The sequence below is a fragment of the Orbicella faveolata genome, unplaced genomic scaffold, assembly GCF_042242905.1.
Source record: "Orbicella faveolata isolate gen_17 unplaced genomic scaffold, um_ofav_v1 contig_34, whole genome shotgun sequence".
Taxonomy (NCBI): Eukaryota; Metazoa; Cnidaria; class Anthozoa; order Scleractinia; family Merulinidae; genus Orbicella; species Orbicella faveolata.
The window spans coordinates 22,292,267-22,314,925 of NW_028301563.1; the positions used below are offsets into that span (position 1 = coordinate 22,292,267).

The window sequence follows — 22,659 nt, forward strand, 5'->3', positions numbered from 1 at the left end:
GGCGGGCTCTGACGCAACACTTTACGCGAATTTTTGCCTCTTGTCCACGTGACCAAAGTCACCTGGACACGAGTAATAGTGGGTGCTTACCATTTAGCAAAAAAATTCGGAAATTTCGGTTGAAAGTCAAATGGAACCGCAATTTTCCGGAAAATCCGTTCGGAAATTGTACACTACCTTCAAAGGTAGTCCTCTTTTTCCGTTCGGAACGGAACGGCGGAAATTTTCTTACCATTTGGTAAATTTTCCAGTTTCCAGTCTCTCATCAGACGAACACAATTACGAGAAATCGAATTGCAAATGGTAAGCGCCCTCTCGTTCGGTTGGTTTGCTGATTTTGGAAAAACCCTTACCATTATACAACGGTCATCCCAACCGGTTTATTCTGACAAATGGTAAGGACCCAGTGTAGCCTGCGTAGCAAGCGTTTCCGTGCGAAGAGCTTTTCCGCATTCTGGCAGCGCGTAAATTGAGTGAGAGCTACAGCTGTACCGTTGCAGTTATGTCCTATGTGGCAGACGTGTCCTCTGACGTAATGTGATATACGGAGCCAATCATATCATGCGTTCTATCTAATAACACGCAGAGCAACCCCTGCTCCAACGAGTTTTTGCTCTCGTTCCAATTTACGCGCGGCCAGAATGCAGGAAAGCTCTTTGTTCGTGAACGCTTGCTACGCAGGCTAGTAATAGTGTGGATCGGGAAATTCCTGTGTAACCATTCTTTGCGTTCCTAATGTGCAATTCCTGTGAAGGGTGTGCTTTTGATTATTTTATCCAGGATGGTCCCGGCGATTCTTTGTCAGATAATTTTGCATGAATGAATATGAATTCATTAAACTTAAGAGACCCTGTGCAAGGTAAGTTCTCCAGAAAAGAAAATTCAACTCTGATCATCACAATGAACCGATTAAAAACTTGCATGCAGTGTGCACTACATAATCTTCCGTAAGGGTCAGATCTCTCTAGCTAGTGTCAAATCGAATTGTTCGTTGTCAGTTTTTGTTGCATGAATGGCACATAAATTAAATTTTAATAAGGGTCAGATCGGGCCAGAAAAGTCATATCAAATTACTTGGTCTTCATAAAGATAAAGATAATCGAGAGGAAAGTATATACCTTTCTGTTTATTTCATCTAGGATGGTAATATTCGTTTAAGAGTCAAACCGAAAAAAGACTCAAAAGTTGTATAAGTCGCTTATTTGGGCCCAAGTGACCTCGTGACCGTTCTCGACCAATCAGAAGGCCGGATTTTATCTAAGATGGCCAACCTGGAAAAATTTACACAGTCCCCAGCCCTAACTCATGGTCAGACTATAAAATTGACGCCGTCAATGTTTTTTTAGTGCGGTAAAAACTATTTTTTACAAAGTGGGACGGGTGCCGGGTCCTGGTGACCGCAGCGCATGATACTTCGGGGTTTTAATGGGTGTGTTTTACTTGTGGGGAATACGAGGGAGAAAAGTGAGCATTGTACATCATTGCGTGTGCGGTGACGACTGTTTGGTTGGGGAAACTACATCAAGTCAAGTAAGAGTTCGGCCATCTCTTCGTCGTCTTCCGAGTCGGGTTCTGCGTACCCGTGCGGATAGAACTGGAAGGTGGTGGGTTCCACGACCCTCTTGTCAAAGACAAGGCCGTACTGTTTGGAACGTGGTCCGACTTGGAGGCATTTGGTGGCCGGGTCGCGGGTGAAGAAGTAAGGATTGACCACATCGATGTTTCGTCTGTCATTCCCCAGAGGGTCGAGAATCTCTTCTAAGAGAATCTCTTCTTGCAACATCCTTAGTGGTGTACCCGTAATTCTTGGGACCGCCCGACACGAATTCCGTGATGTGATCAGTGTCGTCAAGCTCGTAGGTCACGGAATCTGTATCGAAATAGAGGGCTTGTTCTTTCAGCTTCTCCAAGGACTCGTACAGCTTGAGCCGGGCCCAACAAGTGGTGAAGGTTGCAACAAAGATGTTGGTCTTCCCGTTGTCGAGCTGGTCCTGTGCAGTGTTGGAAGATATGATCTTTAGTTTTTCATCGGCGCTGATGCGTATGGCATGGATGCGCCAAAATTTGTTGGAGACCGCCTAGAAGAGAGCCATCGGTGCATCGATGGCCACGGTGGCCAGCTAGTTGAGGTTTTCGCCACACATGCCCCAGAATGAGTTCAACATGAGTTTGCCGGTGGCTTTACGTCTGGGGCTTTCAACGATAAGAGAGGGGTCGAGCGAGATCACCTAACGTTCTCTATAGTCTCGGACGTATCTTTGTTTATCCTCCTGGGTGCGCGCCCAGCTGCGGTATCCGGCCGACTCCTATTTTATTTTCACCCCTTGTTGACGTAGTCTGCGAAAAGTCCACGACGCTATTGGGGTTCTGGGAAGTGCAATACTTCCTGGATGTGCAGGATACGATAGCCCATTTGGACGGCTTTGACTAATTCGGGGGTACGTTCCTCGGGGGCGTGTGGACATCCGCATGACCTTTTCAAGAGAGATTTGGCCATTTCTCTATCCGCGCAACTACGACAGAGAGGAAGCAGCAACTTTCCGTTGTGACGGTAGGGTAATATGGGGTGGTAGAGACGAAAAGGAGGTACGACATCCACTTTGGCCACTCCGAAGTAATGTGTGATGTCTTCGTCTTCGGGATGTGTTATGATCTCCGGATGCCCCATGGGGTAGGTACCATTTTTGTTTGCCCACGGGTACAAGGAGTTGACGTCGACATACTTGATTTGTTCCCCGTTGGATTCGTTCACCTAGTAGTACAGAGTGGCAACATTGGTGCGCCCTCCAGCTCTAGCTCGTCAAGAAACGCCTTGAGAGGTGGGTCAGTGTTTACTTCACGATTTCACTCGCACTCCCACTTAACGATGATACTGTACCCCTGGGCGAACAGGAGATCTTCCTTGGCTCAGGTGGCCTCGTACATCTCTCGAAACGTACGGTCTGGATGGAATTTGGAGTGGAGCTGGCGGTCGGGGTAACAGCGTGTACACCCATGCCACAGACAGCCGTGGAATTCGTAGATGGTACAAATCAGTTAGTCATAACCGTCGACGTGGATCGACTGGATAGGTGTAAACACCCTCACTTCCCCGCCATTACCCGCATGACTTATGCGGCCAGCCGTAGGCTCGCTGCTCGAGGAAGCAGGGGTGTTGACGCGTAAACGATGTTCTTGCTAGGTCAACCACTTGAATGCTTTGACGGACTGATTGGTACGGGCTCTTTCCTAGCCGCGTGGCGGTTCACTTATGTCCAGGATTGAACGAAGGTATTGTTTAATTAGTACTTCACATTTGGCAGGGTTATTTGAATTGTGTGTGTTTTGGTGACTTTTTACCAGTGAGGACACTTTGTGCGATGCTTATCATAAGGAATTTGAATCTCGTTAGCGTTCAATCCTGTACATATCTGCGGCCATTCCACGACGATGGTGTTACGTGGCAAGAGCATTTTCCGCAAGTAACGTTTACAGGCCGAGGTGAAGGTCGCGCACTTTTCCATGGGGTTGAAGGCGGCATGTCTTTTGAACTCTGCCTGGAACGTCTCACAGCCAGCCTTCAACTACTTGACGTCAGATATGCAATAGGCCTTCATCTCGCGTTGTAGGTTGAAGACGTACTCTTTGGCGACCTGTTCGGCGTACCATCATTGAAACTCGGCTTTCTTCTTAGCACTCATATCGTCAGGGTCGTACGTTTCAGCAGGTGGCATGGGTCCCTCGTACTCCTGACTCCCCAACGTATTGAAGAGAAGTGGAAAGAACCCGTACCTCGGTCACGCCGAAGGTGGCAGGAAAGTTGGACAGAGAAAAGGGAAGAAAACAGGATCTTGGTACCCAGATAGATCTGGTTGGTGACTTCACGGTGGCTTCGGTAAAGGCACTGTAAGAAGAACATGCTGTCGTAACCCTTAAAATTGAAGAGACGTGCAGGACGTTTCGGTCATTCCCATTTTCGTCAAAGGCTAGTTCATCGAGATGGTCAAACAGGTCATCGGTACAGTTCTCCCCGTAAAACGATTGCGTGTCATAGCTATCGGCATCCTCAAGGCAGGGCAAGATGGGTGTCTGCACGCCGTTTTCGTCGGGGAGGGCTTCGTAATCGGCGTACACGAAAAAAGGTCGTTGCCGTTCCACTCATTCACCGTCCTCATCGACGCGGACCACAGGTCTTGTGCTTGCTGATCTGGTCGTCACCTCTTTTAGCTTGGGTTTGTCGTTGTCAGGTCTGACGAGTCGGATGTAACAGCGATGGGACGCGATCTCGACCGTCTTCTCACAATTGTAACATTTCCCAAACCCACACTTGTGATTGTATCTGGGACTACGCCAATCCCCACCAGGTGTAATTTTGCGATTGTCCCTTCCGTACACTTTATGACATTGCAAACACTTTTTCTTTTTGTCGCAGATGGAACGTTTTTGCGAGCACATCAGTTGGTGCACGTAACAATCTTAGCCGTGGAAGTAACGATTACACAATCTGCACAGCGACTGAGTTTGGGGAAACTTTCCCGGCCCCAATGATCGTTTAGCTTCCTTGAAGTCCGGGCAATTGGCACGTTCGTAAGCATGGCACCATTTACCCTTGCGTGGATGATGTCGCATGTCGTCGTGGTCGTACGCATGGTTGCAATCGTGACAAAAAGACGATCTTGACTGGACACCGCCTGTGCTGATGGTCATCCACTTTGATCGATAAAATGCGTTTATGCGAGGCGGTTTGACCGGTGTAGATGATGCAGTGGGGCGCGTCGACGGACAAGACTTTTATTTGGTAATCCGGTAAGGAGGCTTGGAATTTTTTAAGTTCTGGAATGCCGCACTGACCTTCGGGCACCCCAACCGGCCGACGCAGTTATTGGGCCAATCACCTCTGGACGGGGCTACCCTGTTTTAAGTTACGGTAGTGTTGGTGACAGTTACCGTGATCAAGGTCATAATGGTCCGAATACAATACAATTCATCCTTGCTTTGATGGTGAACACGGTTTTTTCACGGCCCAACAGCTTTTCCACCGTCTCTCTCCCTGGTCTCTGTTTTTTATCGTTATCACTACCAGGACCGGGGGTGTGAATGAAAGAGGTCTCCATGGTGAAACTGTCGTCTGGCGTGAAATCCTAATTGGAGGTCAACTTCTGAGCCAATAATTGCAAGTGTGTCTCCATTCTCTCGCTCCCCTCACGAAACTCCGACACCGTGAAGGTGGCAGATTGGAACGCGTCCTGGAAGGTGTCGGACTGCATTACAAAGTGTACAGAAGAATGTGACGTGAGAGACGAGTGGGCGTCGATGCGACTTTCAATGGCTCGCTAACTCAAGGTCTTCACCGGTCTCAGGTTCACGGCGCTGATGGAGGCTGGCACGGTACGTCTGTTTATTCAAGGTGTGACGCCATTAGTTACGCGGTCCCACCCATTGAAGATTAAACTCCAACAGGGGCAAATGGGTCGTGACATCACCTCCATGCTGTTCCAAGATGGCGTCGATTTCGGGATCGAAGAGCCACGAGTCATCCTCGTCGTCGTGTGAGAAGGTTTCAGCGCAGGACCGTTTGAGTGGAGTTCCTAAAGGAACTGGCCTACGCCATGGTGGTAACAGAGAACGGCTCCTGCGGGAAGGTATTTGTGCAGGAAAAGAACGAGGTAGAGGCAAAGAACGGTCCCACTTGGAAGTCTAGAGGACACCTGGAAACGGAACATGCCTGTTTGAGATTTAAAATAAAAATGAAGAAATGCACTACGAAATGTTTATATGTATTAGAAGGGACCAATCAAAATTCGACACGTTGCTATGACCTGATCACCAAAATGACCAATCACGACACTTTGTCACCAAATAAGGCAAAAATAGGTGATCCGTACTTTGAAATCTCAACGTCAAAGACTTGAAATCTCAACGTCGAATTCAGAACGCCTTAATGGTTTTCAAGTCTTTAAACGGTCTTGTTCCGGAATATCTCACGTTTAAATTTATAAAGCGAAATGAATCAAGATATTCTCTGAGGGACTCGGTAAACAAACTTGTTGTCCCCTTTCAAAGAACTAACTACATGAAAAATAGTTTTAGTTACAGCGGCGCTACACTTTGGAACAGCTTACCCTGTAACATTACAGAGTCTGGTTTATTAAACAAATGTAAATGTCTTCCCTACCATAATTTTTAAACACGGCATTTATGGAAACCAGGATTTTTCTCACGTGGCATATTAATGTAAGTTAATATAATGTTAGGATTTGGAGTTTTAGTCATTATTATGTAATTTTTTCTACCTGATGTTTTTACCGCGTATAAATAATGATTAAAGATTAAAGATTAAATAAAGACTTCGTGATTCAACACCTTTCTGACACGTGATCCGGAATTCTGACCAGTCACGACACATCATTGCCATATAAGGTGTCAAAGTAAAAAATAAATTGCATGAATAATCCTGAAGTTGATTGAATGGGGAAGTAGCTCAAATGGTAGAGCGTCCGCCTTGCGAGCGGAAGGTTCTGGGATAGAGATCCGTGTTTTCCACGAAAAAAAATTTTAAAAAAAGTCGCCTCGACCAGGAATCGAACCCGAGTCTCTCTGGCCCCAAATCAGTGTCTTCACCACTAGACCACTGAAGCAACCTTCGTTCACTCACACACAAAAAAGGACTTAAATTGTCACAGATTGGTTATCGCTCGATACGCTAACTACTCATATTTTCTCACAAAAGAAAAACTCCCTACACCTCTCTTTTTATATAAGAGGAAAACCTTTTATTCCGTTGCGAAACTCGCAGTGACTCTTTGCATGACAACGAGAGAAAATTGATAGAGTTGAACTTGATTTTATCGAGCTTTATTTTACATAAGTTTCCATCCATAACCAAAACGCGTGACATTCTGTCATTGGACAATGATGAATCGACTCATCTAAATGAAAACCACAACTCGGTAAAGGTTCTACAATTATATGTCTTAACATATTGTAGTTCGGACAGCTAAACATTTCTAAGTTCATGCCAGGAATATTCATGCTGTTTCCACATGTCCACCTTTGTAAGCAACGACGGTTTTATCGAGTGTTTTACATGACTCATCCAAATCTCTCATCACTTCTTCCACTCGATAATACTCGTAGACTATTTCTTGATGCCTGGGTTGATACATCAGTCGTGTACATTGTAGTTGACGCAGGACACCGTTTTTCTGTCTCGGTACGATAAATCTTTCCGAGAGAATTTCATGTAGAAGGCATAGCGATCACATACTTCTCGCCACGGGTAATAACCCAACTCGCGTACTCTGAACGTTTTGTCCACAAAAAATCCTTTCAAGTGGAAAATCATACACACATCATCCTTCATGCTTTGGGTTGCTGCAGATCAGACATCGTGGTTGAATCTGCTCCTTCTCCCTTACACCACAGCACTTTGGTCTTGGCTAATATGCAAAGTAAACAAAGCCTCTCTCGCAGCTCTTTGGCTTCGTCGGGGCTGTAAATATGTCCATGCAATTCCATGGGAAACCCAATGCTGCTGCCCTTCAGCATCCAAAATTTTTGTCTGTTGACACTCGTTCCACAATGCTTCGTCGAAGGGAATCGAATCAGAAGGAGGTGGCTGTGGTCGTTCAGGGACCATGTCGACCCCCTGCATGGGATATCCGTCTGCATTACGGGTGGGATGTCCTTCTAAGACCTCTTTTTCTTTTCTGGTAGCTGTTAAGTCAGCCCATTGGAAAAAATTGCACATTCTTGCACAAAACCTAAAATAGAATCGGTTGGGTTTTTCTCGGACCGAGACATGTTCAACACCACAGGTCGGTGACAATAACATTACCAGAGAGTCAGGTCGTTCTTTGGTAGTAAGTAATCTTGTAACTGTGTGGAGATTTGTTCCAAGTTACTCTATCCCATCAGCGTCCGTGAACACAAAGCAATCCTTGTCCGGGCACCTGTAGTATTCCCATTTACCTTACTTGGTGGTGGTCTGTATCTTCTGTAAAGCCTCTGAACCATGTACGGGGCAAAAGTGTAGGATCCTGGTGTCACCTCGGGTCGGGGGGACAGGGCGAGGTGGTGGTGATGGATTCCTCAAAGGTTCCAAGTCAGGGGTACCAAGGGGAGGTTCCTGTTTCCACTGTTGTGTCAGGCCCTCTAAAAATTGTCAAGATCAAACTTTTTCCCTCCTCCATCACTTGCACTTCTACTTGTTCCCCATTCTTGACAGGGGGCGGGACTTCGGTCAAGTTTTGTTTCCTCTTCTTGTTTGGTATTTGTAATTAACCGCGCGGCCATGGGCCGAGCGCGGTTCATGTTCTACCCGTGGTTTATCTTTTTTTTTTCTGTCGGTGACCAGACCAAGGCTCCCTCTCGACCAAATTCTGAGTCATGCAACGTGTGATGTTTTTTCGCCAGAAGCTGTTAAAAAATTAATACACGGACAATTTTACGGATATTATTTTCTTTGTTGTGGGTAAAATATATTTTCTTTTGGTTTTATCCAAGCGTTGGATTCTAAGGGAGTAATAAATACGCTAAAAAAAGGTATTACGTCAGCCATGGAATGCGTTGACGTTGCAGCTTTCACTTTCGCTACTTGACAAATAAGATCGTGTTTACTTTGCAAGTTTATTTCGCCAGAAGCGACTGCCATTCATTTAATTGCTATTTTTGTGGTTTTAGGCAAATGAAGCAAATTCTTTGGCTGTTTCATCGCAGCGAGTTCATAGATTGGAAGGAAAATTAAATATTTCCACGCCAAGCAAAGAACATGTTAGAACATGCAAGGATTACGTCATTGGTAGGGAAATAACCACCGTACTAAAGATAGCCGTGGATAACGCAATTCTTGAATTATGTGACTCGTGTGACTTTTTTGTTAGCCCTTTACTCAAGGAAAAAAACAATTAAATTTAATCGTGACTTTTAAGAAAGAAAGCTGTTGTTAATAGTGTTTGTATCTTCACGCCCATACATATCCCGATGAAAATTCCAGATTAAGACGATTACGTCATCGGAGATTTCACAACGGCTACGACTGGTGGTGCAATGATACAGTTTGTGTTGATCAAGTGATGTGTCTACAGTAATCAATGAATCATCAAAGACTGCTTTGGAATCTGCCCTGCATTGCGAGTGTAGAGCTAAGAAAACAGTTAAATTTTAAAAGCGCGGTTATAAGATCTTAAAGATCTTCTTGTTTATTTTTTTTTGTCGGTGACCAGACGCAGACCTCCGCTCGGCCAAATTTCGAGTCACGCAATGTGTGGTGTTTGTTCGCCAAAAGCTGTTGAAACATTAACAGGCGGACAATAATTTTACGGATATTGTTTTCTTTGTTATGGGTGAAATATATTTTCTTTTGGTTTTATCGACGCGTTGGATTCAAAGGGAATAATAAACACGCTAAAAAAGAGTACTACGTCAGCCATGGAATGCGCTAACGTTGCAGCTTTCACTTTCCCTAGGTGACAAATAAGATCGTGTTTACTTTGCAAGGTTATTTCGGCAGAAGCGACGGTAATTAATTTATTTGCAGTTTTGCTAGTATTTCTTGTGGTTTTAGGCAAATGAAGTAAATTCTTTGGCTGTTTCATCGCAGCGAGTTCATAGATTGGAAGGAAAATTAAATATTTGCAAGCCAAGCAAAGAACATGTCAGAACATGCAAGGATTACCTCACTGGTAGGGAAATAACCACCGTAGTAAAGATAGCCGTGAATAAAGTAATTCTTGGATTATGTGACTCGTGTGACTACTTTGCTAGCCCTTTACTCATTGAAAAACCAATTAAATTTAATCCTGACTTTTAATAGTGTTATTATTGTTGCGTTCATATCGTTCATGCCCATACATATCCCGAAGAAAGTTCCAGATTAAGAACACTACGTCATCGGAGATTTCACAATGGCTACGAGTACGACTGATGGTGCAATAATACAGTTTGTGTTGATCAAGTGATGTGGTGTCTACAGTAATCAATAGGCACCTTAAGGTTACAGTATACCTTCAGGGGTGTCTCGCGCGCAAGCGATGTAGCGCGTGCAGTTTAAGCTGTAGATACCTAAACCCCTATATCAAATTAAAGCTTATGGAGCTGGCTATCAAACCATACCAAGAAGTTTGAAAGAAAATGAATTTTCGAATTTTTCACGACCACTAAATGCGAGCGCCCGAATCACCTTTCGAAAGCTACAAGTCAAAGCGAATTTCGTTTTTCGCCAATTTAATTTTTTCCTCGGTTTCAGGGCCCAAAGCGCTTAAAAAACGTGTCTGCGTTTTGGCATATTCAATTGCAGTAAAAAGTTACAGAACATTTTCGAAATAGGATGAAAAAAATGTGGAGTGATCGTACAAAAATCGCTCTCGAAGAAAAAGTATTTCGTAATTAACAATTCCCAGACACAGTTTTGTAGTTTATATGTTAAACTAGCCACTGTCCAAATTTAAGAGCAATTGAACAAATTCCCTTTGAGTTACAACTCTTTAAAGTGTCTGCTTCCAGTGAAAAAATTTATTCGAGAAAACAGCGATAAGAAAAATTTTCTGCTTCGCAAACAAACTCCGCCCACAAACGCCTTCAACTGGGTTCTCAGATAACTAAAGCCAATCAGTGCAGGGAAAGTTTACTACCGTTAACCTCCTGGTGAAATTTACGCGCGAATCTCTAAAAAACTCTTGTGTTTCGCAATGCGCTCAAGGAACCGAAGGCAGAGAAATAATTTTTCTGTAGCTCGGTTTTTCTTGAAGCTGGTCTGGCAAAATGGGGAAGACTAAAAAGGATACGAACGTTAGAGTGGCTGAGCGAAGGAAACAAACAAAAGAAAGCGCCGAGAGCAACTGTGTGTGGGCAACTGTGCATGGATAATATTTCAAATGGTCTCAATGAGTCCGACGATTCGTCGATATCGGACTCATCAGAAGAGTCTCTGTCAGCATCCCTGTTATTGCTGTCAGGTTCCGAAATTTTTACAGAACCTTTCTTTTCTCTTACCACGAATATTTGCCCGCCTTATACGATAACTATAGCTTCGCCCGCGTGGCGAACTTTCGCTTCTTCACTCATTGATCTATTTTCATTCGTTCTTCGCTGTTTTCGCTCTTTCGAACCGGTCCATGGTTTAAACGTGGTCTATGTTTACTTATAACTTAATAGAGACACGCCTAATACCAAAAATGCTGGGTAGTCAGAACAACAATGCTGATCAACTGAGTAGTCAATTCGTGACATCCATATAGGTAATTCACGCGAAAATCGTCTCGGTTGATTGCATACGCGCCATAGGGCTGTCAATCAAGAGGTAAACTTTTACTTCCGGTGAAAACGTAAAACCGCCATTTCTCCGCCAATATTTAGCCTTTTTCAAAATTTTTTTTCAGAAATTAGAGATTATTCTTCGACCACTATTTTGACCCAAAAATCCAAATTTGAAGAAAATTGCCGACCCGAAGGTATACTGTAACCTTAAGATATCAGGACGGGACGAGCTAGGACGGCTACCGGAAGTAAATTGACTCGACCGGGCATGCGCACGAGAACTCTCGCCTAATCTCGCTGCCGTCCTCATCTCGTCGAGGACGCCATTTCGCCCGTCTAGCCGTCGTATCGAAGACGTGAGTATTTTGCACTTGTTTTGCCCCGATAACTGTTCCAATCGACTTTATTTTCAGTTATATTGATAGAAATGTTTATAGCATTCACAGTTTTCGTGGTTGTAGTGTAGAATGCTACGCTGAGATACGAAAATGTGAGTGAAAATATTCCTCGTCTGTTCGTTTGTGTTTCTGCAGCCACTGTGCAGACGCTATCACGAGTGTGCAAGCTCAATACAAACTGTATGCATTGAGAATACAACGGTGTAAGTACAGTTGATAAATTGTTGTAAGAATGAATGCCATGGAGCGTCTATCGAGCAAATAAAATACACATTTTCAAACTGTTTAGTTGTTGTTTTTATACTACCCGGAACTTGATGCAACGTTTGTTTGAATTTTATAATGCTTGTTACAATTACAGATGAAAATTAAAAAGTTCAACAAAAGACAGGATTCTTCGGCGACAGAATTCCCAAACGCTTTAGTGGTAAAAAGCCATCTGAAGCAGGTCGATCAGATTGTTCGTTTAATTTTTTCATACGGAAATTATGGTTTCTCTATTAAAATATTGACAGATGTTTGCTTCGCTTATAAAGAAAAAGAAATTCAGCATCGCTGTTCACTATCGTTTAAGCCTAATAGGATAAGATTTCTATCATCTCTTTTATAGTCTAATGGATGTCATTGCTTCTGTGAATAGCTTGTACGAGGTTCCAATTATTGACGTCGCCGTCCTTTGCGAAAATGCACATCTTAAGCATTTTGTTTTTGGCGACACGACGGGACCCGCGAAAGTTTCCCGCGTCCACTGCCGTTGCCGTCCTGGCCTTCCCGTCCTCGTATCTTAAGGTCCCTAATGAATCATCAAGGACTGCTTTGGAATGTGCACTGCATTGCCACTGTAGTGCTAAGAAAACAGTTAAATTTTAAAAGCGCGGTTATAAGATCTAACAGATCTTCTTGTTTCAGCGGAGGTTTGCCACGGGTTCTTCTTTGATAGAGGTTCTTCTTTGCTGGGAGAGCGACCTCCTTTCTCTTTGCTTTACTCTTCCTGTTCTTGGTATAACGACAAGGGGAAACATCTCCGGGCTGCCATACAATGAAAGGGTTGTCATCTGCCACTGATTATCTTTCCTCCACGTTCTTCTCTTTGTGTACTATTCCTTCATAGCTCGGTATGTAATCGATGTAAGGAGTATTCTCTACATGTTCAGCTAGCATGTAGCGAGTTGGGTATTCAGGTTCTTCTATCTTCATCACTACCTTTTTTCTTCTTTTTCTTCTCCGTCGCTGCCTTCACTTCTGGATCATCAGCACGAATCACTTGTCCAATCATCATCTTTTTGACAAGACGCTCAGATCAATCTACATTTGCGAATGAATTAAAACAACACAGTGTCTCCCATACATGAATCTCAACGACCAATCACCAATCAGATGACCTGACCAATCAGAGCATTTTATGACCAAATAAGGCCAATAAACTTTGTACTCAGTCTACTAAAATTAGTTTTCAGAACCAGCTTGAACCGGATTTGGATCCTGTTTGACTAGGGTTTTCCAGTTTAACCTCTTATAACCGGTTTCTGGCCAATCAGCGTTTGCTATGTCTATTTTACAAATAGGTGCTGCGACACGGAGTGTTCATTCTGAAAAGAATGTCCGAAAGGTCCCCGAGACTACGACAAGGACTTCAGAAGAAAAGATATTCCATCTGACGACACTTACCTGAAAGAGAGAGTGCAAAGAGGACTTGCCGCAGGATACGTGTTTAGAGAGTGTTTCGGTCATTGGTTAAAAGATTTTGAAAAAGCCTTGTACAAAGCCTCAGAAAAAGCAAGGAACTAAGATGGTTGACCCTTCCTTCCTCACCAACAGTGAGAGATCCGCAAACTCGCGGAACAATTAAGGGGACAGTTACGACGGTTGGACTTACTGAACAGGTGAAAGCTAGCGATCATCCTACCATTTAAAACCCTTGAGCAGAAATGGCCAGAGGAGCGACTCAGTCCAGAGCAGAGAGAGGACCGGTTCCTACCCCTTCTTAAACAGAATCCCAAAGTTATCTCTTCACCGATTGTTGGCATGGGGTGCACATTTTGGAAGAAAATAAGATTGGATTTGAGATCTGCAATTCACCTCCCTGAGCAAGCAGCATTATTTGTTGAATTTCTAATCTCTCACCTTTCTGATGAATAAAGCTCTCCGAGTTACTCGACTGTGCGCAGACCAGTAAAGAGATGGTGAACAGTGTTGATTTCTATGATCTTTTCGAGTGGAAGTCAACTCTCAATTACAAGGACTTCTGCTGGAAACTCTTCGAGTTAGTAAGGAAAAAAAACAGAGGGAAAAAGATTACTGGTTGGAGGAGATGAAAACCACTGTCAAGGATCAAGCGTGTGACAAATATATAGAAGAAATAAACAATTGCGATGTGGTTAACAACATCAAAACCTTTAGGCCAGGTTGTTAATCAAGGCATGTAGAATTCTTAGTAACTCCTTTGATTAACTATAAAAGTTGTCAACAGATTCAATAAAAGTCAGCGTTGTTTAAGTTGCAGTCTGAAGCGTATTGGGTTTGGGTGTGTGGATTGAGTGAAAGAGTGATTTCGAAATATGCTCGAGAGGGTGTAACGTTCCCATTGGATCCCAGCGACGACCCCCTCAATGAATTTGAGGCTACAGACGTGAGCAAAAACCCTCTTCGATTCGCAGTCTTTATCCTCCGGTTGAATCATCAACCACAAGCATTCGAATGGTTCGAGGTCATTCGAGAACATCACACTGATCTCGCTTACAATAGTTTGATAAAATTGAGGCTTATAGAAATTAAATTATATTGAACATGAGTACGAAGAAGAATCTAGCCGAACAGTATCGCGATCCCACTCAACAGGGAGTTTCGGAGGTATCGAGCGATTTGCCAAAGCGCTACAAGTGCCAGTGAAGAAAGTCCAGGCCATCTCACGCAAAGAATTGAATTACACCCTTCATAAACCTCGACAAAGACGTTATCCTACTTTACCCGTTCTGGTGTTTGGTATCGATGAACAATGGGCCGCCGATATGATCGAAGTCCAAAACATAGCCAAACAGAACAAGGGAATGCGTTATTTGCTCATGGTGATCGATGCGTTTTCCAAGTAGGTGTGGGTGGAACCCATCAAGAGCAAGACAGGTCAAGCTGTCACTGAAGCCTTCGCCAAGATTTTGAAACACACCAAAGGCCGCAAACCTCAAAAAATTACAGACCGACGACGGAAAAGAGTTTTACAACAAGACGTTGGCCACTTTGATGAAACTAGAAGGAATTCATTATTTTTCGACCTACGGTGACACCAACGCTAGCATTGTAGAACGTTTCAATCGTACCTTCAAAGAGAGATTGTATCGTTGTTTTACTGTGCGGAATACCAGCCAATACTTAAACGTGTTACCCCAGTTGGTGGCTGGGGTACAATGCTTCCTATCATTGTACCATTGGTATGGCTCCGCAGAAGGTGAACGCAGAGAACGAGAGAGAAGTGTGGGATCGCATGTGCGACGAACGTCTGTCGCGACGAAGAAACCTCTCCTGAAACCCAACGATCACGTGAGAACGTAGAAGAAGAAGAAGAAGAAGCAGAAGAAGAAGAAGAAAAAGAAGAAGAAGCAGAAGCAGAAGAAGAAGAAGAAGAGGCAGAAGCAGAAGCAGAAGAAGCAGAAGCAGCAAAAGCAGCAGAAGAAGCAGCAGCAGGAGAAGAAGAAGAAGAAAAAGCAGAAGAAGCAGAAGAAGAAGAAGCAGAAGCAGAAGCAGAAGAAGAAGCAGAAGAAGAAGCAGAAGAAGAAGAAGCAGACGAAGAAGCAGAAGAAGAAGAAGCAGAAGAAGAAGCAGAAGAAGAAGCAGAAGAAGAAGAAGATAATGACCGACACGGTGATGGATGCGGGGGCATCCTTTCCACACGCTGAATAGAGGAAGAAACCTTTACTGAACCTGTTTGCCACACCTCCAACGGATCTTAGCATGTCCAGATATCGCTTTGTTCTCATTCAGACCTACACAACAGGAATCACTCCCGTGGAATTCCAAATGGACCCTCTGGAAGATTATGTGGATCTGTCTTGGAGTTTCTTCGAGATCGAGTTGACGTTCAAACAATCTAATGGAGATAACATCGCAGCAGCCAGAACCTCTGGCCCGCGAACAATTTGGCCTACACCTTGCTTAAATATATCAGTGTGAGACTCAATGGAACCTTGATCAGCCCTCAGACCGACACCTATGACTACAAAGCACACTTGGAAACGTTACTCAACTATGACCGAAACGACGGAGAAACGGTGCTGAAACCGCAAGGGTGGTACAATACCATCGACTTTCCAGATGAATTGACTGTCACCAACACAAACACAGAAGCCAACAATGGAGAAGGCCATGTTGATTTCACGGCTTTTACAGTCAATCAACAAACTTCGGTGAAACTCATGAAAGCCGAACAAGTTAAATACACGGAAGGAAAAGGTCACGTGTTGAGATTCACCCCTCACTTCGAAGTCTTTCATCTGAGTAAATTTCTGGTGCTACGAATTTAGATTGGAATCCACATGGACTTCAATTCTCCCAATTTGTTCTTGAACGGAGTGGGTGTAGCAGGAAGACTGAGGGAAGAGGACGTCAAAGTCAGAATGTACTTGTGTCAAGTACGACGCAATCCTGGTGTCTACCGAGAACTGGCAGAAAAAAATAGAGAAAGACATCGTGGTTTAACCGACAGTAAGAAGTGAAGTTAGGACCTTGAACATCACGAAAGGTCAACAGCAATACGAATGCATCAACCTGTTTCAAGATTGAATTCCTAGCCGAGTGCTCATTGGACTGATCTTGTCAGAAGTCTTCAACGGCAACGCAGTGCGTGATCCCTTCTGTTTTCAGAAATATGAAGTGAGTAGCATTAAACAGATGGTGAGAGGAGAAGAGAACCCATATGAAAGCCTGGAGCTAGCACACGACAGCAGCAGTCAAGATCTGTGAGGTTTCTACCGGTTCTTACAAGCCACTATTAGTTTGTGCAGACATCAGGGTAACAAGATGACAGATAAAGACTGGGGAGAAGGCAAGAACTGTACATTATTCGCATTTGACAGCGCAGCCAACAGATGTCCGGACAGTCCGGTGTTCAACCGAAAGCAGGCGGGAGATCTACGATACGTGTTTGAACTTTGGAGCGCCGACGGCTGTTAACCTCGCCATCATTGTGTTTGGAGAGTTTGAGAACCTCTTGGAAATCGACAAGAACAAAGCCGTGTTGTATGACATCTACCAGCGTTAATGGAGAAAGTGGTCTTGAATAACGTACAATTGGATAATTGCCGAAAGCGGATCCGGCCTTGAAACCTTACTTTTACGGGACGGCGGCTTGTAATCGATTACCCCGTCGACCCGTCAAGAACGAATCCCGAGGATACATTGTTAACACGGATACTGAGCATCAACCGGGCAGACACGATCATAAAGTGGGTCAAATGCTAAAAAAGATGATTGTGAACGAGATTAACTGGCAACGTGTTTGTAAAATACCTTATCATCAGTGTAATTAAATAAAAGAATGTTACGATTCACCGTCGTGTCTTTCCTTTTCAAATAGTGAGGCAGAATGACCCAGAGATTCGAGGATCGAAACGTCGTTCTGTACGCACTTTTCTGTTTCAAAAAATAATAAAATAACTCTTTTTGTATGGCGCGTTTTCAGGGTCAAAATTAAAAACCAACTTTTCCGCCTTTCCTTACCTGCTAAGTAAAATGTCTGTCATTTCCTCTCTTCGAAATTAGACAGTACGCATCTCTTTTGACCTCCGAAACAATACATTCCGCGTTTCCTATATACTAAAATCATAACATCGGCATATTTTGACCTTTGAACAAAATTCTCTGCGTTTCCTGACTTCTCTCGAATTTTAAGTCCGGCATGTTCTGACTTTCAATGTAATTAGTTACCAAATACCGTACTACTTAGTTTAAACATCTCAACTAAACATCCCATGCCGGCACCTGACAAGCCATTTAGTTCATAATGAAATCTCGCTGCTGAGCCGACATTCTGATTTGCAAAATTTGCAAATGCGCGTTTTATGACCTCTCGATTCTACCAGGCGTCTTTTCCGCGTAGGCGTGGATCCTACAATAATACACATGACATGTGATCAGGGTTTTCAAATTGAAATAAAGTAGCAGGAGGAAATCATGAAGTAGGCGGCACACTCTAGGGTCATGATAAAGGAGGCCACACGTGTAGAGGAGTGCCGGAATGGCTTACCTCCTCCTGCACGGGGGGAGGGGGGGGGGGGGAGAATGGGGTGAAGACCGTGGAAAATTTGAAAATCTATTTGTCTTGAGAAGCATTTTGATGACTGAAAAGTGATTTTGTTGGAGGCTACTGTACACTTTATTTTAACAAGGGTTTATTAAAAATTCCTTGAGGGGAGTCCATATTCTGCCACTGGTTGTTGGAAAAGGCCAAGAACAGTAGCTGCGGTATTCTTTGTTCCAGCCCTAAGATATACAGGAAATCTTGTGTATCCATCAACTCCACCATGCACTACAATCTTCCATCTGAAACTTAAAAATACACAAGTCCATACTTTGCTGTCCTTTCATGGATTCTGTCCTCACTACCAACTAGTCTCCTTCGTAGCCGTTTTTGGGGTGTCACGCAACGCTTCTTTGGAGAGAGCGTTGCGTGACATCCCCCACCCCCCTCCCAAAAAAACCGGCTGGAAAGGAGACTAACCAACAACCACCTGTATTAGAAACTAGGCAGAATAAATCTGAATAAATTTTATTTATAATCAATTACGAATAAGGTTCACCTGATCAATTTATGATTCCCGTCTATGTGCCATAGTGCAAGTGGCCCACTAACACAGTACACAGCTCTTGGTGTAAGGAATAGCCATCTCATTGGAAGTCCCTCCGGATCCGTTCTTTGCATGCATTCTCGGGCTCTCAGCTGGGGCACATTTATATTGCGCAACACTAGCTGCGATTGGACCCTCCGATATCCCGCATTTGGAAAATCCCTAGGAAAGGATCTTACCATGTTATCAAGGTCATCATCACTAATGGTTGTCGTCCTGTCGGTAATGGAGATATTGTACTCCCGCATATATCTTTTTATGGTACTCTCACTCACACCAAGGGCTCTGGACATGTCGGGTAAGTTGATTTCATAATCGGCAAGATATTGCAGCTGCTCCCGTAGAATCTCGAACCTAGGACGCCCAACCGTTCTAGGCTGGTTTGCTACTGCTGGGGAGGAATGATACCAATTCCGCTCTACCTCCGACAACATTCGCGTCACAGTGGCGAGGGAGGGTCGAACTGTATCAAACACCTGCATGTTGTCAGCAAGTCGAACCAAATGGCGAGAAATTTGTTCCAATCGGAACAGATCATAATCAGCCACATCTTCACTAACTGTGTCCTGTTGAAGTCTCCTTGCTCTTGTGCCGTCGACTCCATTCATAAATCCCCGGGAAAACCCCCGGTCCTGGCACTAGGTTTGCATCAGGGGATCCAGGCTTGCGCGGCAAAGACGCCTGGTAGAATCGAGAAGTCATAAAACGCGCATTTGCAAATTTTGCAAATCAGAATGTCGGCTCAGCAGCGAGATTTCATTATGAACTAAATGGCTTGTCAGGTGCCGGCATGGGATGTTTAGTTGAGATGTTTAAACTAAGTAGTACGGTATTTGGTAACTAATTACATTGAAAGTCAGAACATGCCGGACTTAAAATTCGAGAGGTCAGGAAACGCAGAGAATTTTGTTCAAAGGTCAAAATATGCCGGATGTTATGATTTTAGTATTCAGGAAACGCGGAATGTATTGTTTCGGAGGTCAAAAGAGATGCGTACTGTCTAATTTCAAAGAGAGGAAATGACAGACATTTTACTTAGCAGGTAAGGAAAGGTGGAAAAGTTAGTTTTTAATTTTGACCCTGAAAACACGCCATATTTTTGCGTTTATTTAATCATTTACTGATGATACCATGGAAAGAGGAGAAGGGTTTCGATTCAAGACTCCTTTCAGGATTTTGATCGTGCCAGGGTCCGTCAGGATGTGTTTACAACCAAACGTTTATTGAACAATCTCGAGTTGATTCAAACCTCACCCCCGAAGATCCATTACTGTTACGGGGCGTGGCAAGAAGGGTTCTCACCCATGAAGGTTCGAGGGATCAAGTTTCATGAAGGCGTCCCAGACACGGATCAATTACAAAAACGGGTTTACCAAAGGATTACTCGTGTTGTACGATTTGACGAAGGTAGGAGGCAACGATAAACGCGTGTTGGATTTGTTCACTAAACACTCTCGTCATCAGAATGTGACGGTACTGTTTCTGTGCCAAGACATGTTCCCACCCGGGAAATACGCCAAAGTATATCAAGGAACGCGCATTACACGCGGGAGTTCCGACGAGCGTCGATTCCTCAGCCACCTATTAAAAGAAGAGGGTTGTATGCGATGTTATCAATTCAAGGAAGATCTGCTCTAAGTTCCACGAACTTTGTCAATATCATCTCCGATCCACGAAGACCATGGATATGGATTACGAAGCTACGAAAAAAAGTGGTCGCGTGTTTAAACGCGGAGGACGTGTGAGAGCATATAACGAAACGTACTTTAGAGAATTGATTCAAAGATCGGCAGAAAGAACAGAAGCAACTCGAAATTTACGATGTTTTCCCCTGCGGGAGTCGGTTCACCACCCTCATCGAGAATCATTAGCCAAACCTTAAATGCCATCCACGATCCATTGGATGCATCGATTACTGATGAGATCCTCGAACAAAGCGTTTCCAACCCCATCACGTTTAGACAATTCATGGATCAACTCCCCTCATCACACCGGCTGGGATGGGCACGATGCGGCTTCGAACCCCATCACCACCTATATCCCCAGCTGGTATAGCACGAACCAGAGCATCACCCCTACTGGGGAGACTACCCACACCCAGACCTTGCAGGATGAATCAAAGTGAATTACAACGTCAGTTGCAACTATTGTTGAATGATCAACGTCAAATTGCTACGGAGCATCGCATCGTTGACATCACGACCACCAACACTATTACGACGACCTATAAAGACGGCAATCGCCCCACTGTGTTCCGTATTTCAACAAGAGTCAGCTATGAAGACGGAGGTGTCGATATTGAACGAATCATATTCAAAGACAATCTTAGAACCTGATTTGTTGAGCCGATTGGATGGTTTGCGTGCGTTTTATCATCGTCTATGGTAGTGGTGCCATCGTACGATGTTTTACCATTTCAAGCGGTGCCATGTATTCTTTAATGCTTTAGTTTACTCATCATGGCTGCAGGGATCATGGTGGGTTCCATCTTACCAAACAGTATCCCGGCTGATTGCCTGTTTAATCGCTGCTGGGACCCTAGTCAAAGGCTGGAACGATTTCAAGTCTTCCTTCAAAGTCGACATGTGCCGTTTCGCTTACACCACGTAAATTGCAGTCTTGCCTCCATGGCTGAATTCTTAAATGAAGAGAAATCATCGCTACTAAAGCTTGTAGAATAATTAAAACAAACGAAAACCGTACGACACGCTAATTTCATATATGCTGCGATTTATTTCTTTTCATCCAAACATGAATTTAAGCTTAAGCTTTTTCACACATCGCGATGGACGCGTCCTCGACACTGTCTGTCATCATTCTAGAGACATTTAATACGTATAGACCGAATGCAAATATGGCGGACCACTCGGTCGGCGCCCGGGACGAGTCGCATGAAAGCGAGGCTAGTCAGGCTTTGATGGTTTTTTTTGACAATGCTTCCCCAGAAAAGTCTTGCTTCGCCGTGGCGCAAGCCCACATTCAATGGCTTGAAATCCGGTCCGGGTTGCACCACACAAGCTCTCACAAGTTAAGAAATGTTAAGCGTGCAGCTCCCAACTATCGAGTTTTTAGTATAAATCTACCAGCGTTCTATCACGAATGCTGTTCTCTGATCGGCTACGCTACTATCTATTCTGTGATAAACAGAGAGTTGCGTAGCAGTGTGCGCTTGTTAGCAAAATGATAGCCGCTTCTTGGCGTTTTCAAAGTGTCTGTGAAGAGGATTTAGAGGATTTAGATTTGAACGACTAGAGTAGATTTAAATACTAAAACAATTAGATTACGAGCTCGAGATTTCTATCGCGTGATAGTTGACGAGGGCTGCGCCCTCGTCAACTATCACGCGATAGAAATCTCGAGCTCGTAGCGGAAGCTCCACATGGAGCCCCACACCCATATAGGAAAGAAAAGGGAACACATAAATTGATTTTCTTATGGTTATTCTGGCTAGCGGTATTGCTCGTGGGCGCGTACGCACGACGACGACGGAGTTGACAGAAACATACAGCCTTGATTTATAGCCTCCTTTGTTATTGGACATCCCTATTATGGTCAATTGACACCTGTCAAAACAAGGTATCTGCTGACCAGTATTACGTGACTATATCGTGGGCTCAAGTTTAGAGCTCATGGAGTTGACGTGTTTTTTTTTAAGTTGACCGCTGACCAAGCGCTGGTTTGCTATTGGATCGCGGGCGCATGTCAGACTAACTTGTAAACGGGGGCAGGTTGTTCGGAAGCCGGTTAACGCTAACCCAGGATTAAAGTTAATAGAAGTATAAGCAGTTCTCATACAAATGTTTTTCACTGCTTTTGTTTTGTGTATTTTGAGATTATTCAAGCTCAAAACCGAAGACCAAAGAATATACAGAAAACCTCACTGCAAAGTTACAAAATTCAAATCAAAGTTCTTGCTTAACCTGGGTTATCTTAATCAGGCTTTGAACAACCCGGCCAAGGAGCTTCGCTTATAGGTTTGGCTAAATCTATATCTTAATCTAATCTAATCTAAGGTCGCTCCATAGGGTAATCATTTATGGCGTTGCGTACGCAAGTCTTAGGTCTTGAATGCTGTTTTTGCATTCGTTTTTGCACCCAGCTCTCTCAAAGTTAATGATGTCATGATCAAATTTGATCAAATATCTCTGTTAAAATTTTGGGTTTTAGTCTTAAATTATAAATGTCCAAAC

At 43.9% G+C, this 22,659-nt stretch overlaps 1 protein-coding gene, 2 long non-coding RNA genes and 1 pseudogene across 3 annotated transcripts in view; 2 read left to right on the top strand and 2 right to left on the bottom strand.

The window, feature by feature from the left end:
- Positions 1 to 9,771: 9,771 nt before the first annotated feature.
- Positions 9,772 to 22,659, bottom strand: part of LOC149105299 (uncharacterized) — a 341,662-nt gene continuing 328,774 nt past the window's right edge. The window contains exon 2 of the long non-coding RNA XR_016201518.1: positions 9,772 to 11,441. This is a non-coding gene — a long non-coding RNA (uncharacterized LOC149105299). The remainder of the gene's footprint in view (positions 11,442 to 22,659) is intronic.
- Positions 11,439 to 12,511, top strand: LOC149105300 (uncharacterized). The gene is made up of 2 exons (XR_016201517.1): positions 11,439 to 11,591; positions 11,769 to 12,511. It is a non-coding gene; the product is annotated as an uncharacterized LOC149105300 (long non-coding RNA).
- On the top strand, positions 15,184 to 16,884 carry LOC149105301 (uncharacterized protein F54H12.2-like; annotated as a pseudogene).
- LOC149105302 (uncharacterized) lies at positions 17,921 to 19,032 on the bottom strand. The gene is made up of 2 exons (XM_089270738.1): positions 18,422 to 19,032; positions 17,921 to 18,164 (listed from the first exon to the last, which is right to left on the bottom strand). Exons 1-2 carry the CDS (start codon positions 18,949 to 18,951, stop codon positions 18,017 to 18,019), a joined length of 678 nt encoding a protein of 225 aa, XP_089126864.1. The 5' UTR covers positions 18,952 to 19,032; the 3' UTR covers positions 17,921 to 18,016.